Genomic DNA, 17,866 nt, shown 5'->3' on the forward strand with positions numbered 1-17,866 from the left:
AAAAAATTAGCCGGGCATGGTGGCGCATGCCTGTAGTCCCAGCTACTCGGGAGGCTGAGGCAGGAGGATCGCTTGAGCTCAGGAGTTTGAGGTTGCTATGAGCTAGGATGATGCCACGGCACTCTAGCCCGGGCAACACAGTGAGACTCTGTCTCAAAAAAAAAAAAAAGAAAAAATGTGAACTTCCAGGTTGCACCTGCTGTCCCCGCTGGGATTTGGGCAGGGCACGTGAGCCTCGTGCCGAGCACCCACACCGAGAGGATGTGTGCGCAGACTTCCCTGTGCCTGTGCGAAGCCCTTGCTGGAGTCTACAGCTGCCTTTCAGACTTGGTTGGGTAGTTTGCATTGTCTGCCCACGGCATAGCTTTTTGGTGGGTAAAACAAGGTGGTCTGCGTACCCCTATTGAAAGGATGGCATATTTCTTTCCTTTGGTTGCATTTTTCTGCCAGAATGATTTTTTATGATTTTACAGTTTTATGCAGTCCAGAATTATTTGTATGACTGTGAAAAGTTTGAAAAGGCCGGGCTCTCCCTCCAGAGGGACCAGAGCTGGTTTCTTTTTACAGTAGGAGAGAGGCCCCCCACTCACCCTCAGCCCCACCTTCTGGAAGCATTTGACGTGCCCTCTGTAAGTCCTTACTGTGCAGCTCACACGTGGAGCGTGCATTGCTAGGCAGGACCAGACCGAACCAGAAAGCTGAGAGACGGCTGTCGGTCGGGAAGGCTGGCTGCAGGCAGGGAGGGCCAGGACTGTGCTCGGGAAGGAGGGGTGGGCGGAGAGGTTGCTCAGCGTTGTAGATCCTTTTCCTCATATTTAGCATGAAAGAATAACAACCTGCTTTTTTGAATACTGTACAATGATTTCTGAATCACTGGAGTCCAGTCAGTGTGGTTTTATTTTATTTATTTATTTATTTATTTTAAGACAGAGTCTCTCTCTCTGTTGCCCCAGCTATAGTGCAGTGGCGTCAGCCTCGCTCACAGCAACCTCAGACTCCTGGGCTTAAGCGATCCTCTTGCCTCAGCCTCCCGAGTAGCTGGGACTACAGGCATGTGCCACCATGCCCGACTAATTTTTTTCTATATATTTTTAGTTGTCCAGCTAATTTCTTTCTATTTTTTTTTTTTTTTTAGTAGAGTCAGGGTCTCACTCTTGCTCAGGCTGGTCTCGAACTCCTGAGCTCAAACGATCCACCCGCCTTGGCCTCCCAGAATGTGGTTTTAATATATGTAGCGGCACAACGAAGGAACATCCATCCTGTGTTTGATCAAATTTCAAAGGCCTTAAATTACCTTAGAAATAGTTACTTCATTTCACGTTAACTATCTTCATGTTTTTGGACGATGCAAAAAACCCTCATTCCTTCCTCCTGTCTTCTAGAGTCTGGCTGGAGAATCACAAGTAACTTTTTATAAATTCTACCTCGTTTGCCCACAGGATTGTTGTTAAGGGGCATAGATTAGAGCAGAGAGGAGGTTGGAACCCATTGCGATGGGGCAGACTGGGTTCTGTCGTGTTTTCAGAACAGAAAATAGCAACTCCCTGATTCCAGGATTCATTTCCTGTCTCGTAAGTGACGGTGGTGATGAGGAGCAGCATTCGCGGTCAGGTCTTTCTCACGCGGATGGGAGCCTGGTTCCCTCAAGTAGCTTTTTTGCTTCCAGATTCCCACTGTACCGACTGCACGTCCGTCAGCGCAGCTACCCCTGCGCCGGGGGCTGAGCGCGCCACGTGTGGGCAGGAGTTCTCCCTGCGTTCCTGCCGGGGACTCTTGGCCCTCGGGAGGCGTCTTTAGGGATGGCCCTTTTCACGGTTGGAGTGTTGTACGTTACCCATCTGGGTTTGCCTTTCTTAATCCACGGTCTTGGAATCTACCTTCTCCTCCAGTCTTTAAAAAGTTCGAGTGCAGTTGCCAAAGGTTTTCCTTCTCCCCTGTCCTTGGTGGGACACCAGCGGCAGTCGTAGTTGATTTTCTGGAAGAATTGACGGAAAGGTCAGTTATCAGGTAAACCCAACAATGAAACACCATAGCAACTACCTGTGGTTACTAAAATGTTCCAGATCTCATCTAATACATGTATTTGTAAACAGTTTCACAGATCACGGCCTAGGTTGCCCCTCTCTGCGGCCCGTGAAGTAACCACGCTCACCGAGCTCAGAGGCACTAAGTCATGGCCTGTGACTAGTGTGGCCCCTGACCAGCCCTGAGATTGGTTGTGAAGTGTTATTTATATTTGATTTCTTCACCGCCTTGACAATTCGGAATTTCAGGCGTGGCTTGGAATTCTTTGGGAAGGTTACTTGGGGAATTTTTAGAAATGGTTTTTGGGTAGCCTCAAATTTCAAGTTACTACTTCAGTAGTTTAATTTTAAATTTATACATCAATGTAAACTCATGAGATGTCCATACGAGTCCATGACTTTGATCCAGCTGCGGCCTGAGCGCTGCGGCCCGAATCGGGTCGCTGGGCCTTTCCTCGGACGTCTGTCAACCTTGGAAAGAATGATGGACAAGGAGTTGAGAGAGGAGTTTTCTCTTTATACCTTATGAAAGTATCATGAGGATCAAATAAAAAACCATATAATGAAGGTACTTAGCAGCGTACTCTGTTACTGAAGATGGTGTCGATAATAATTCTCAACCTTTTGCTCATTTTTCCCTTTTGCTGGTTTGCCACACACTGTTTACTGGATTGATTTACTTTCAATGGCATGACAGTTCTATAAGGTAATTCTGTGCAAAAAAGTATTTTAAAGGAGGCTTCTGTCGGCTCTGTTTGTCTTCACACAGGGAGAGGTTGGCAGGTAGGCCGCTGACCCCGCCCGGAAGAGCTGAAGCGACAGAGCAGCGGCCTTGGTCTCCCGCCCTGAGAGGAGTGGGAGCCGGAAGCGGCCTCTGTGCAGAGTCCTCGCCGCTGCGCTGCGCGCCCACTGCGCGTGTCCTTCCCTCCCTAGACGCCTCCGGAGGGGCTCACACCGCGAGCTGCGGCGTCCCTCTGAGCGTGGTCGCCGGGGGAAGAGGCTGCTCCTTCTGCCAGCGCTGCTCTTAGCTTCACTCTGGGCTCTGCAGGGGCTGAACGCCGAGGTCTCGGCCTTGCAGGGCCTGTTTCTATTTCTGAGCAAAGAAATATATGAATTCTACGTATTTTTTTATGTTTCATAGAATTCAATTCGCCACAATCTCTCTCTGAATCGTTATTTCATCAAAGTACCACGTTCCCAGGAAGAACCAGGCAAAGGCTCATTCTGGAGGATAGATCCTGCCTCTGAAAGCAAATTAATAGAACAGGCTTTTAGGAAAAGACGGCCTAGGGGCGTACCTTGCTTTAGAACCCCTCTGGGACCGCTCTCTTCTAGGTAAGGAAAAAAGAGGAACAAAAAGGCCTCACTGAATGGTCAGTAAACTCACCTTCAATGTATTGGTAAATTTTCCTTTGAAAATGAAGGAACTACCAAATGCATTATGACTAAATACTGGGATGGGGATTTGAAAGAGAAGTGTTGGGTGCCACCCCGTGCTCTTGTGTCTGGTGTCCGAACATGTGGACTGTTGGCAGTTTCCTTATGCTCCATTCCCACGTGGTGGTTGTCGCTTCATTGAATTCATGGCATGTCGTTGAACGACTGGATACCGCTTACTTGAGTTGGCAGTTGTAACGATGCCATGTTGATGTTTTTCCCTTTCCTTTGACATGCAAAAAGTTCTTTGAAACTACCTTTTAGCAGCTTAAACTCAAGACTGACTTACATACGGTGTTAATTTGCCTGATTTTAAAATTACACATTTTTAGCCTCCTTAATATTCTGTTTTTAACCAAAGAAGTGAGCATGATGTAAGTCTGAAGCCCCTTGAGCTCTCCTGCTGCCGTGGCCTGTGGTCCGTGCTGGGCGAGGGGCACCGTGGCTCTGCCACAGGCCGTGCGAGTCCCACGGAGCTCCCAGTGTAAGACTTGAGCAACCATGGCAGGTCGGCAGGACCCCAATGACACCCCCTTCGCAAAGTGCACTTACTAGAGTGAGAAGCGCTTTTGGGGCGCGTCACTCGTAAGACTACAATGTCATATTCTTGGTGCCGCAGGAGTGCCCCGGCCTCTCCCAATCACGCCGGAGTGCTGTCCGCTCACTCCAGCGGGGCCCAGACCCCCGAGAGCCTGTCGAGGGAAGGTTCGCCGGCACCCCTGGAGCCTGAGCCTGGCGTCTCACAGCCCAAACTCGCCGTCATCCAGGAAGCCCAGTTTGCCCAGAGCGCACCAGGTGAGACACCCGGCGAGAGTCAGAGGCAGGTGGGGCTGAGCTCCGCAGTGGCCGAAGCTCCAGAACAGGCCTGTGTGTCTTTGTACCTTGTGCCTGATGCTTTCTCTCTAGTGCCTGAGTGCTGCTGTCTAGGCCTTGGGAAGCTGATAGCACAGCAAGTGTTCTTTAAATGACACTGTGTGTAGATGCCTGAAATTATTTAGAATTAACCTGGGTTTCAGTTGCCTGGTCTTTCAAAAATCCGTGAAAAAGGTTCCCGCCCCCAAAAACCCATAATCAGAGAAACTAGACACTGATTGGAAGCAGTGACATGTCCATTTAATGAACAGGTGGACACTTTGCAGTTTACTTACAAAGTCATAATATGGAGTAAAAGTGTGTGCCTTGAGGAATTTTTTTAAAAAATGCCTGCTGTGGAAACATGTCCAAACTAATTATGCTATAGTTGAGAAAATGTGCGTTTTGATCAATTGGGGTCCCAGCCGTGCTGGCCCAGAGCACACCCAGTGCGCCGTCAGCAGCACCTGGCGATCTGGCATCTTCCTCTTCAGTCTCAGCCCCCAAGCCAGAGGGCAGAGGTCGAGGGCGCAGGCTCTGTCATAGCCCGACTCTGTTTCTGAACCTTGTGCTCCCTCCACCCAGTGCAAGGGGAGCTGTCGGTCTCCAGCGGGTGTGGCCCTGGTCTTTTAGGCCCACGGGGCCGGTTTCTTATGTTGTGTATTGACATTTCCTTCCTCCCTCCCTCCCTCTGGTAACTTTATTAAAGCAAAGAACTGAACGTGATTTTCAGGACTACATTTCCATCATCTCTTCTAACTGACATCTTCACTGAGAAATTGTGCAAGACATTTCCTTTTTCATGAAGAAAGGACTGTGGGAAGAGGTGCTATCAGAAATCTATTTAGAGCAGAAATTGCATTAATAGCACTTGAATATAGGATAGGAATTAAATGTGCCTATTAAAATACTATAGTTCTCTTGTCATTTGTAACTTTACCTTTAGGAGGTGAAATGGGGCACATCCTGTATTTTAAATTTAAATTCAGCCTTGTTTTTAAGCACGTATGTGGGGGACATGGAGAAGTAAAGGACCGTGTGCCTCAGTGCTGCTTGTCTCCTGTCTGCAGGGTCCCCGCTGTCCAGCCAGCCAGTCTTAATCGCCGTCCAGCGACAGCTACCACAGGCAGTTAAGCCTGTCACCTACACCGTTGCAACCCCGGTGACCACCGCCACCTCCCAGCCACCCGTTGTGCAGACAGTTCACGTCGTCCACCAGATACCAGCAGTGTCGGTCGCCAGCGTGGCTGGACTGGCCCCAGCAAACACGTACACTGTCGCCGGACAGGCCGTGGTCACTCAGGCGACTGTGCTGGCTCCCCCCAAGGCCGAACCGCAAGAGAACGGAGATCACAGGGAAGCGAAAGGTGGGCCGGGGACAGGCAGCTCCCATCAGCTTCACACTCCTGGAGACCCACGAGGTTGCTCATCTTGGCCCCTTTTCTAATTTGCTGTTAGTTCTAAAGACAGTCCCAGCTACTCGGGAGGCTGAGGCGGGAGGATCGCCTAAGCCCATGAGTTGGAGGCTGCAGTGAGCTGTGATGACACCACTGCACTCCAGCCAGGTGACAGAGTGAGACCCTGTCTCCAAAAAAAGACATTTAATAGCAGGGCTGATAGCATCTGAGTATGTTATTTTAAACTGGTGAGATTTTTATCAGTTTTTAAGTAATATTAATTGGTGTTGTTTGTTTTGTTTTCTTTTTTTTCTAATTTCAGTGAAAGTAGAACCTATTCCCGCAATTAGCCATGCCACATTAGGCGCTGCTAGCCGGATCATTCAGCCATCACAGACCACCCCTGTCCAGACGGTCACCATAGTACAACAGGCACCTCTAGGTCAACACCAGCTACCAATAAAAACTGTAACGCAAAATGGGACACACGTGGTACCAATCCCCACTGCGGTCCACGGCCCGGTGAACAATGGTAAGAAATTGCTGCTCCTGTGGGTGCTGGTACCAAACGCAGAGACCCTCTACTCCATGAGAGGAGATGTTTGGTGTTTTGGTTCTGTTAGTTTTAATTTCCTGGGGAAACGTTTGTGTTTCTAAGCTGTAGGAAATCTAATACTTCTGCTGTTGTTAGGAGAACTAGGAAGTGTTTGTGGCAGTCAGCTGTTGTGGACTCCCACTGGAGGAGGCTCTGAAAAGAGAGACAAGTTTCCAACACCTTGAGAGAGAAAAACACTCAACTTCTGTAGATAGCTGGGTGCAGCCTAGAAGCAGCCTGAAACCCAGGGGGTAGAACATAACTGTAGAATCCCTTGTGCTGTGCCAGGACGCGGCGCACGGCACTGTCCTCCCACGGGAGTGTCTCTGCTCAAGGGCGTTTCTGACGGTGGGAGTAGAGAACACGGCTCCTCTGCCCTGTGCTCTGAAAGCCCTTTGGAGACCCATGCAGGTAACGCCACGAGTGTTCTGACGTGGACAGTGGGAAGACAGCCTCCTCCTCAGCACGACAACCTGCCTCCGCCCTGCCCTGCGGAGCTGTGCAAAGGGTCAGAGTCCTAAGTTGACGCAGGAGTTTAGGGTCCTCAGAGCTGGTGCTAACAAAGGTTTCGGCAGCAGGGGCCCAGCCCAGGTGTGTGCAACCTGCTATGTCGTGTGAAGGTGTGGGCCGTCGTGCCACGTGGGCTGATCCTGGCGCCTGCAGGACATCAAGCAGTAGAATCAGAGGCTCCCAACCCAAACTGACACTCTGTGCCACAAGGTAATTTCTTTGAAAGAGGGTAGCAGTCAGTTACCAGTTTAAAATGCCTTTTTCCTCAGCCCTGTGTCCCCTCAGTAACGAAAGGCTACCGAGGCCCTGTTCTGCTTTTCTCTCAATAACTCACTCTGGTCCTGGGTGGTCCAGTATGAAACCTGGTAGCCCCTCGAGCAGCTGGGTGTACATTGAAGGAGAGACCCTGGTCATTCTTCCCAGCGTCAAGGCATGTGGTGCAGGCAGCCAGTAGCTCCCGATGTCCAGTGGGTCAGCACTGCCTGGGGAGCGTACTGGGCCCAGGGTGCTGGCGTCCCCAGTTTTCAACCAGACAGGCCTGGCAGGGGCCAAGGACATGCATTTCTAACGCACCCAGGGCTGCCGAGAACCACTGGTGCAGGTCAGAGGCTTTGCTCTTAGAAGGAGTTTGAAAACCTGTATTCCTTTCACATATCTAAGTGGACAACTAAAATGTTGCAGTGTATTAATAAATTTAAACAAGGGTTTTAATTTTCCACTATTGAAAGTATTGTTTTAAAATAAAACTTTCACTTCATTATTTCGTATGTACTCCTGGACTCTAAACACGGCTGTGACTAGACACCCGCAGCAGCCGTGCACGCCCTGGGCCTGGGACTGGCCGTTGCACTCACGCCCCACACACTGTGCGAGTCACAGGTGTACTTCGTGCTCACGTGTCACTAATCGTATCTTTGCACTGTAACAATAAAATATAGATACAAAATCGCACATTTTTATAGCTAGAGAGAAAAAATACAGATATAAATATTGAGATGTATTTGTGAGTAAAAGGATCGACTTATCTATTATTACTACAGAATTGATCAAAACCAAAAATGTAATAAATTCTTATAAAAACAGAAATTAAAATTTTTCTGAAGATGCATTGCTTAATATCTCAAGACTTTAAACGCTTGTAATCCCAGCACTTTGGGAGGCTGAGCTGAGAGGATCGCTTGAGCCCAGGAGTGTGAGGCTGCAGGGAGCTATGATGACACCACTGCACTCCAGCCTGGGTGACAGAGCAAGACCCTGTCTCTAAAACAGAAAGAGGAGGGACAGAGGAGATGCGGAAGCTCCTCCCAGCTACCTGTGAAAGTCAGTCAGTGATCGTTTAACCAATGACTTCGCTGATCTCTCAGTGGGAAATCCTATTGATTGTTTAATTTGGTTGAAATCTTCGACTTAGGAACCACTTGGTTTGAAAAAGGATTTATTTCTGGGAGATAATAATTCAGCTTCACAACACCAGTATATTCCATTATTCCTTTGTTTCGTGCTCCATCCCAGAGGCAGTGAGAGGGGAGGCTGTGGAGGAAGAGGAGGTGGTGGGTCAGCTTTAAGGAAGACCCGTCACCACGGAGAGCCCCTGGGAGTGGCCTTCCTTGCCGCAGTGTCAGGTGCAGCTTAGATGTCGAATACCTGGTGTGAAGGCCACTGCTTGGGTGGCCCGAATTTTGACCTCCTTCACCCTTGAAAATCCTTCTTGAGAAGGGAAAGTGGTATGTGTTTTTAGTACATTTTGATAATCAGAAGCTCTGCTGTTTTTTTATTATTTTATTTTTCTTTTTGAGACAGAGTTTTGCTCTGTCACCCAGGCCGGAGAGCAGTGATGTGATCACAGCTCACTGCAGCCTCCAACTCCTGGGCTCAGACGATTCTACCACGTCAGGCGTCCCAGGTAGTTGGGACTACAGGCGTGCGCCACACACCTGGCTGATTTTCTTATTTCTTTGTAGAGACAGAGTCTTGCTGTGTTGCCCAGACTGGTCTCAAACTCCTGGCCTCAAGTGATCTTTCTGCCTCAGCCTCCCAAAGTGCTGGGATTACAGGCGTGAGCCACCGCACCTGGCTGGGATTGTCTTTTAATAGATAAGCACAATGCTGTCATTATACTTTTAAAAATCAATAACAATTCCTTTATACACAGCAGCTCATTAGGGTTCAAATTATCCTTTTTTTTCAATTGTGAAATGTACATAATATAAAATTTACCATTTTAACTATTTCAGAGTGTACAGTTCATTGATATTAAGGACATCCACAGTGTTTTGAAACCATCACATCTATCTAATTCAAAAACATTTTCAACACCCGAAAGGACACCCAGCCCCCGTAAGCAGCCACTCCTACACCCTCCTCCTTGAGGTCTGGTAACCTCTGACCTGCCTTCCCTGGATGTGCCCTTCCTGGACCTTTCCTGGGCATGGAGCCATCTGATCTGTGGCTTTTCCTGTCTGGCTGCTGCTACTTTGCATAACGTATCCGAGGTCGATCCGTGTTGCAACTTTTATCAATACTCCATTCATTTTTGTGGCCAAATACTGTTCCTTTACCATGCTGTGTGTTCATTTGTCAGTTGACGGACACGCAGTTTGTTTCCACAGTTAGGCTATTGCGAATCGTGTTGCTACGAACATGCACGCACACGTATTTGTTTGAATCCCTGTTTCCATTTCTTTTGGACCTAGGGGTGGAATGCCTGCGTCATGTGGTAAATCTGTGTTTGATTATTGAGTAACCGCCGAACTGTTCTTCACAGCAGGGGGACTTTTTCACATTCCTGTTGACAGCCAGGTTCCTTGTTTGTCCGTTTTCACTTGTGGACCAACAGCACTTGTTCACTTCCTATTTGTTTTTATCATGATCGTTTTAGTGCCATGGTGGGCGTGAGGTGGTACCTCGTGGTGGCTTTGACTTGCGTTTGCTGATGGCGGGTTGTGTTGGGCATCTGGTCCTGTGCGTGCTGGTTATTTGAATATTCTCTCTGCGGAAATGTCCACGTAGGTCCTGTGCCGTCTTTTAATTGGGCGTTGTATCTTTTTGTTTTGGAGTTGTAGATTTTTACGTATTCTGGATGCCAGACTCGTATCGGACACACAGTGTACTTCGGAGACGCTGTGGGCTTGGTTCCAGACCACCACAGCAAAGCAAGTCACCCAGTTGTTTGGTTTCCCCGTGTGCGTAAAGGTCGTGTTTACGCTGTACTATAGTTTTTTAAACGCATAATAACAGTGTTTAGGAAAACAATATACATACCTTAATTTAAAAGTACGGCTGAACATCACCAACGATCACTTGAGGCTTCAGCGGGTCATCCTGTCTGCTGACTGGCCAGGGAGGGGGTTGCTGAAGGTGGGGCAGCTGTGTCGATTTTTAAAAAATAAGACAGTGGAGTTTGCCACATTCATTGACATTTCCTTTCATGAGAGATTCTTCTGTAGCATGCTGTGCTATTCGATAGCATTTTAACCTCAGTAGAACTTCATTTAAAATTAGAATTAACCCTTTCAAACCTGCTGCTGCTTTTCCAGCTAAGTCTGTGTGATGTGCCGAATCCTTTGCTGTCATTTCAACAGTGTTCACAGCATCTTCACCGGGAGTAGATTCCATCTCAGGAAGCCACTTTCTTTGCTCATCCATAGGAAGCAGCTCCTCACCTGTTCCAGGTTTTATCCCGAGATTGCATCAGTTGAATCAGACCTTTGGGCTTCACGTCTAATCCTAGTTCTCTTCCTATTTCCACTGCATCTGCCATGGCTTCCTCCTTGGAAGTCTTGAACCCTGCCAAGTCATCCATGAAGGTTGGAATCAACCTCTTCAAACTTTTTTTTTTTTCTCCCTGAGACAGGGTCTCGCTCTGTTGCCAGGACTGGAGCGCAGTGGTGTGATCACAGCTCACTGCAGCCTCCAACTGCTGGGCTTAAGCCATCCTCCTGCCTCAGTCTCCCCAAGTAGCTGGGACTGCAGGCATGAGCCACCATGCCCAGCTAATTTTTCTATTTTTTGTAGAGACTGGGTCTCACTCTTGCTCAGGTTGGTCTCGAACTCCTGAGCTCAAGTGATCCTCCCGTCTCGGCCTCTCAGAGTCTTAGGATTACAGGTGTGAGCCACCACACCAGGCCCCAAACTCTTCTTAGTGTTCATATTTGGACCTCCTCCCATGAGTCATGAGTGTTCTTAATGGCATCTAGAATGGTGAATCCTTTCCAGAAGGTTTTCTGTTTACTTTGCCCAGATCCATCAGAGGAATTATTGTCTATGGTAGCTGTAGCCTCACGAAATGTATTTCGTAAGTAGTAAGACTTGAAGTTATCCCTTGATCCCTGGGCTGCAGAATGGATGCTGTGTGAGCAGCATGAAAACGGCGTGAATCTCCTTGTGCGTCTCCATCAGAGCTCTGGGGTGAGGAGGCGCGTTGTCAGTAGTGATGTTCTGAAAGGAATCTCTTCCTGAGCAGCAGGTCTCAGCAGTGCGTTTGAAGTATCGAGGACACCGTGCCGTAAACAGATGTGCTGTCACCGGGCTTCGCTGCATTCATCGAGCACGGCAGAGCAGGTGGAGCGTAATTCTCAAGGGCCCTGGGATTCTGGAACGTCAGACGAGCACCGGCTCCAGCTCAGTCTCCAGCCTTCTCGGCCCCTGACGGGAGAGTCGGCCTGCGCCGTGAAGCTTCGAGGCCGGGAGTTGCCCTCTCCTCTCGCACGTGAGAGTCCAGATGGGCACCTTCTTCCCCGGGAAGGCTGTTGCGTCTCCCCTGAAGATGTGTTTGCTGTAGCCGCCGTCTCCACTGGGCTTCGCTGGGTCTTCGGCATAAACTGCCGTAGTTTCTGCATCAGCACCTGCTGCTCCGCCCCGCGCTCGCACGTTAGGGAGACGGCGTCTTGCCTTAAACCTCGCGACCCGGCCTGTGCCAGCTCCACCTTTTCTTCTGCAGCTCCCTCGGCCGTCGCGGGGCCGCGAGACTCAGGGCCCGGCTGGATCAGGGTCGGCTCGAGGGAGTGTCGCGGCCGGTGTGATCTCTGTCCTCGTCACTCAGACTTGCTCCGTGTCGGCAACGAGGCTGTTTCATTTTCTCACCACCCGCGTTCCCTGGAGCAGCGCTTCGGATTTCTTTCCGGAACTTCTCTCTTGTGCATTTACAGTGTGGCCGACTGGCTCGAGAGGCCCAGCTTTCGGCCTGGCCTGGCCTTCGACAGGCCTTCCTCACTGAGCTGTCGCTCCTGGCTTTGATGCAGGGTGACAGGCGTGTGAACACTTAGAGGCCACCGTAGGGTTCCTGACTGGCCCAGTTTCAACACTGTTGCGTCTCAGGGCGCAGGGAGGCACGAGGAGAGGGAGTGGGACGGGGAACAGCTGGCGGGTGGCGCAGGCGGAGCACAGGACGTTCAATTCACTGTCTTACACGGTGGGGTCCACGGAGCCCCCCACAATTACCATAGTGACATCAGCATTCACTGACCACAGATCACCATAACAGATAAAGTAATAATGAAAAGTTTAAAATATTGGGAAAATTACCAAAATGTGACGCAGAGACGCAAAGTGAGCACGAGCTACTGGCAGAACGGTCCTGGGAGCTGGCTCCGCGCAGGCTGCCACAGACCTTCGGTGTGTGAACCACGCCGTGTCTGCAAAGCACAGTGGGATGAGGAGTGCCTGTTACCACACCGCGGATGTGCGGGGTCTAACACGGCGCGCCTTTGCCACAGGAAGATTAAGTTACAAGTTAAAAATATAAAAGTCCTCACAAAGTAAGACATGCTCTTTATTATTGTTATTTTTCGAGACAGGGTCTTGCTCTGTCACCCGGCCTGGAGTGCAGTAGCGCAGTGAAGCTCTCCGTAAGCTCCAGCTCCCGGGCTCACGTGACCCCCCCTGCCTCAGCCTCCCGAGCGGCTGGGACTGCAGGTGCCACCATACCCAGCTAATTTTTAAAAATTTTTTTGTAGAAACGGTGTCTCACTATGTTGCCCAGGCCTCTGATTGATTTTTATGCCATCTTATGTTCTGTGAGGTTTTCGATTACACTTAATCCAGATCCTGGTGAGAGTTAGGCTCAGTCCATTTCACGCTGCCACATGGCACCTGAGCCTGGCTCGCGGTTCTGGAGGTGGGGACGCCCGGCGTCCAGTCCTGACATCTGGCGAGGGCCTCCTTGCTGTGTCCTCATGTGGTGGTAGAGTTCAGTCTTCTATAACAAATCCATTCCCACAGTAATGAACTTACCCCTTGCCGATGGCGTTAATCTGTTCGTGAGGGCACAACCCTTGTTCTCTAATCACCTTCTAAAGTCCCACCTCTTGCACTGTGACAATGGCCGTTAAATGTCAGCATGAGTTTCGAAGAGAAACCACAGCAGTGACCTCGTCTCTGGCGCGGTATCCGTGTTGCACAGACATGGCTGGGCACACGCATCCGGGTGCGCGTGTGCCTTCTCTGTGGGGAGACCCCGCATCAGGCATCCGTAAACCTCCCTCGAGACGGGCGGCTTCCCCCAGGATGCCGGGACCAGCAGCTCCTCCAGTTCCCGCGGGGGTCTCAGCTGCGTCCTGGGCCCCACCTGTCCTCCCTCGGGCGTTGGGCTCCGGGCCTCTTCCTCAGCCCGGTTTCCTGCTTTCGGGTGGCTGCGAGTGACCTCTGTGCTCGCCTGTTTCTGTTTCAGCGCATCTCTCCTGGTGTCTCTGTCACGCGGCAGGGGAGAAGGGAACCCCCGAGTGAAGTCGAACACCTCAGGCTGCTAAGGAGGGGTTGAGCGTTTTCTGGGGGAATCCGCTCTCCTGTCCAGGTCCTGGCTGGATCTAGAGTCACAAATAAGGGAAAGCTCACGTGCCAAAGCCAGAGCAAACGCCTCCATTGGGCAGTGGGACTGCGTCTGGAATCCCGAGACAGGACTCAGGTGGCTGAGGCCTGGGGACTTTTATGGCCACCTCTCAGACCAGGTGCAGCAGGGTTTCTGTCTGCTGCCTGGGTCCCTCCCGGACTCGTCGCAAGTGCTGCTCTGCACGTGGCCCCAGCTGCCCGAGCACCCGAGTTTGAGCCCGAGATCCCAGAGCTGGCTGGGCTCTACATCCACTCTGTCGGGGAAGAGCCACCAACGCAGGTTAGGTCCATGAGCGGGGCACCCTGAGGACAGGTAGGTGCTGCCACGCTAGTGCCTACGGCCTGGCGGGCTCAGCCCAGACGGGGGCAGCAGGACAGAGCATGCCGCGGTGCAGGGGAGCAGGGTTTTGGCTGTTGTGGTTGTGTTTGGCGCTGTAGTCATGTGTGACAGGTCCACCCTGTGGGTGTGTCCACTCTGGAGTGTCTGTGACAGCTTGCAGGGCTGAAGCTCTACAGCGGGGCCCAGGGCCATCCCAGGGGAGTGTGTCCAGGTCCCCTTCCCAGGGCACTGTGAGTTGGCTCCAGGGGGTCTGAGGTTGCAGAAGGTGGCTTGGGGGCGCGTTTGCTCGGTCTGGGCTCGGTCAGCTGAGAAGTGCCCTTTGATGAGATGGTGGCGCGTTCCAGAAATGTCTCCACCTGTGCTTGGAGCTGGAGACGGCCGGATCCCATTGGCACCTGTGTCAGGGTCTCCAGAGAAATGGAACCTGGAACCAGCAGGGGCGTGGAGTGCAGAGGGGAGGACAGAGGCGGGATGTCCGGCTGCGGGTTTAAGGAACGTGCATAGGCTGCAGCTGGCGGAGATGTGGCAGCGTCAGTGCTGCAGCTGCGGTGGGGCAGTTCTTTCCCCTCTGCGACCTCGGCGCATCCCGAGTCCTGCAGCGACTAGACAAGGCCCACCTAGCCGTGGCTGGTGACCTCAGAGTTTACTGATTTAAATGTCATGTAAAAAACATACCTGTACAGAAACATCCAGAATAATATTTGACCAAATACCTGGGTGCCGTGGCTCTACCAGGTTGACACATGACATACCTGTCACATCTCAGTTGGAAACTCGGCCTTTAAAATCATTAAGTGTGATTAGCGGTGCAGACTCTTTCCTTCCTGTTGTCACACCACACGCCTGCGCGCTGACCTGGCCTGTGCAGGTGAGCGGCACCTGGGTGGCGTTCGGTGCTGCTCTCCCAACCCAGAGCGAGCCGGCCCTGCTCCTGTGGGATGAGCCAGTAGCGTCCCCCGGGGGTGTGAGGGCCCTCTGCCCGGGGAGAACGTCCGCACTCCCCGTTGCTGGACAGCAAAGCCCCTTCCTGTCTGTCCCAGTCTCTCCTCGACTGCGCCTGTGTCCCTCAGCACTGACGCCGAAACAGCCCACTCACTGAGGGACACACAAGGCCTGGGAACAGGAGCGGCCGCTGATCGGGCGGTCGGCCTGTGCGGTGCCTCGTGCTGCCTGGGGGTGCCGGGGTGTCCTTGTGGGGTGTGGCTCCATCCAGGGCGGGGTCCTGACTCACTTGTCTCTTCTCAGCAGCGGCAAGTCCTTTGCACATGCTGGCGGCGCACGCGTCAGCCTCGGCCTCCCTGCCCACCAAGCGCCAGAGCGGCGGCCCGCCAGAGCAGCCGGAGCTGAAGCGGGTCAAGACGGAGGACGGCGAGAGCATCGTCATCGCCCTGAGTGTGGACGCGCCGCCGGCAGCCGTGAGGGAAAAGGGCGTCCAGAACTAGCGACAGGGAGAGCTTTTCTGACTTCAAAATATCAACTTTGTGGTGCCAAAGGGAGACATTTCCTCTCACCGATGCTCAGCGCGTCTCCCGGTGGGTAAAGGGCCCTGCGGTTGGACTTCACCTCTCAGCACTGAAATACAAAACCCAGGCGGCCTTAAAACTCCTTAATTTAAAGACAGAAATCGCACTTGAACAAAATCACGCACAGCAAAACTGGGTCTGGAGGCGGTGTGTCCGCCGCCGGCACTCGCTGTGCTGCCGCTTCTGGGCGCAGCTTTTAACTGCAAGTGAAAAAGCTCACGGTCCTTCCGGACGACGAGCTCCTCCGTGTGAGGACGGCGCGGCCGTCGGCGCCTGGTGCGGGCGAACCCCCGGCGCTGGGCCTCCTGGGGCCCAGAGGACCCACCGGCGGGCGCTGGGAGGCCAGACAGTGTTTCGTTGTTCTCATGTGGAATTAGAATATTTCGAGGTGTACTTTCTTCACAGAATAATGGGGTCTTTGGCATTTCACATCACTCCATTTCTGCTCTGGAAATTTTGGAATCACACAGAACTTCTCGTGGATTTCATTTGGGGAAAAGAAACAGCATAGTTTTGTGTTCTGTTGTTTGTTTTCAGCCTATGGAGTGATTTACTTTGTCCTGTTAAAGCTCGGATGGAGCTACCGATGGCAGCTGCAGGCTGTCGGGCTAGAGCAGCTGCCGATGAATTCACCCCCCCTTCAGCGCGCGGGACGGGCGCGGTGCTGCGGCTGCACGAGGCTGGGACTCCAGGGACAGGCCTGTGACGGGACGAGCTGCGACCCATCCCAACTGCACTTACTGTTACCTTTCTTGCTACTTTTTGTTGTTTGTTTCTTTGTGTTGACTTTGTCCCTGGCAAAATATTTTCACTCTAAGTAAAACCAGTCTCCTGAGTATCGTGTACGTGTAAAACGCAGAGCCATCACTGCTCCGTTTGGAAACAGGTTTCTCTTACCACTCACCTTTTCAGACAGACCACGGCTGTCTCTGTGGCACGCGTGGCGTTGCAGGTGTCCTCACCAGCTCCAGCGTCGCCCGGCCAGCTGTCCACTGATCACGTTGCCGTCCTCCCTCCTCGTGGCGGGGTGGCAGGGTGGGAGCTGCGTGTCACTCCCAGAGTCTGCGCGAGGCCCCCGAGGGGAGGTGCTGGAACGTGTAGGCCGATTTGCAGTGGGAGCTTCCCTGGCCTTTCGGAGCAGACTCCAGCACGAGGGCGACGCTCCCGCAGGAGCCGGAGGGCGCGGGAAGGAGGCAGGTGAGAGAGGGAAGGCGGGAGGCCCCGCGCGGCCTCGGCCCAGCTCCTCGGGAAGAAAACTCGCCCTCCCGGAGCGCGCCGGGCTGGCCGAGCAGAGCGCAGACAGGGCTCTCGCCTTATTGTGAACTTGTAATGTCATCATCATAACGTTATTTATTTAAATGTAGTTATTTTGGTATTTAATTTTTTTTAAAGAGGAAAAAAAAAACCTGTATTTTCCTGGTGGAATGAAACAGCTCAGAGTGGTATATTTAGGCAATTTTAAAACATTTATTATTTACATAAAGACCAAATATGATAAATCTAAGCATTGTGTGTCAATCCACGGTATGGGGCTGTCACGTGTCACTGCAGATGCATATTAAAAGTATGGAATTCGTGCACACTAGCTGGATTATGACTCAGCCATTTTAAAAATAAAAGTGAACCCGTCACTCGAATGAGACCGTGTGTGTGACAATGCAAACTGCAGCCTGCGGAGCGGGCGGCGCCTCCGTGCCGCAGCCTGCGTCTCCCAGGCGCTCTGTGGTACCTCGGAACGTGTATTTTTGTCTTCTTGCTCAGAAGGTTTGCAATTTGCAAAATAACGTGGATTGTGCTATTTCCTGTGTGTGGGTCAGGCCGCTCCAGAGGGTAGGTCCAGACCTGCCGGTCATAGCCAGGAGGGAGACCAGCCCTCGCGCTGGCAGTAGATGAGCAAGCGATGCCAAGCAAGTGCACCGTCCTTCCGGACACGCGTTTACACAGCGGCGCACGTCAGCACCCAGGACGTGAGCTCAGCCCGTAAACCGTTTACTTCTGAGGGAGTTTCTGTTGGGATCACAGGTAAGGAAAACGCCCGGCTCTCAAATGTTAAAGACGGGAGGAGGCTGCGCGCCGTGGGCCGTGAGGCATCTCCTCCCTCTTGCGCCCAGACCCGAGAGCGCCGTTCCAGGCTGGCGCCAGCTGCTCCTCTGCCTCGGTCCGTGGGAGGGTGAGAGCGTCCAGCAGAGGCAGAAACCAAACTGTGGGTCAGCAAACTGCCACCCAGGTTTTCTCGCCGGTCTTTAAGGCACTGTTTTAAATTTTGGATTTAGCTCTGACTTCCCCAAAGCCCTCTACCCACGCCAAAGACTGCAGAGATACTGTCAGAGCAGCCCTGGTGGCGATGCCTGGCTCTCGCCGGG

The 17,866-nt window shown here is 52.0% G+C and overlaps 1 protein-coding gene across 4 annotated transcripts in view; it reads left to right on the forward strand.

Moving 5' to 3' along the window:
• FOXK2 (forkhead box K2) overlaps window positions 1-17,165 on the forward strand; it is a 56,237-nt gene extending 39,072 nt beyond the window's left edge. For 2 of the 4 annotated variants that reach the window (XM_012656458.1, XM_012656461.1), the window contains exons 5-10: window positions 3,166-3,359; window positions 4,081-4,256; window positions 5,384-5,680; window positions 6,033-6,242; window positions 6,881-7,025; window positions 15,226-17,165. In XM_012656458.1, the coding sequence (XP_012511912.1) occupies window positions 3,166-3,359; window positions 4,081-4,256; window positions 5,384-5,680; window positions 6,033-6,242; window positions 6,881-7,025; window positions 15,226-15,520 (1,317 nt within the window). In that variant the 3' untranslated portion in view covers window positions 15,521-17,165. The remainder of the gene's footprint in view (window positions 1-3,165; window positions 3,360-4,080; window positions 4,257-5,383; window positions 5,681-6,032; window positions 6,243-6,880; window positions 7,026-15,225) is intronic. The other 2 variants (XM_012656459.1, XM_012656460.1) reach the window with 2 other exon arrangements.
• The last annotated feature ends 701 nt before the right edge of the window (window positions 17,166-17,866 follow it).

The sequence above is a fragment of the Propithecus coquereli genome, unplaced genomic scaffold (genome assembly GCF_000956105.1).
Source record: "Propithecus coquereli isolate 6110/MARCELLA unplaced genomic scaffold, Pcoq_1.0 Scaffold501, whole genome shotgun sequence".
In the NCBI taxonomy this organism is placed as follows: Eukaryota; Metazoa; Chordata; class Mammalia; order Primates; family Indriidae; genus Propithecus; species Propithecus coquereli.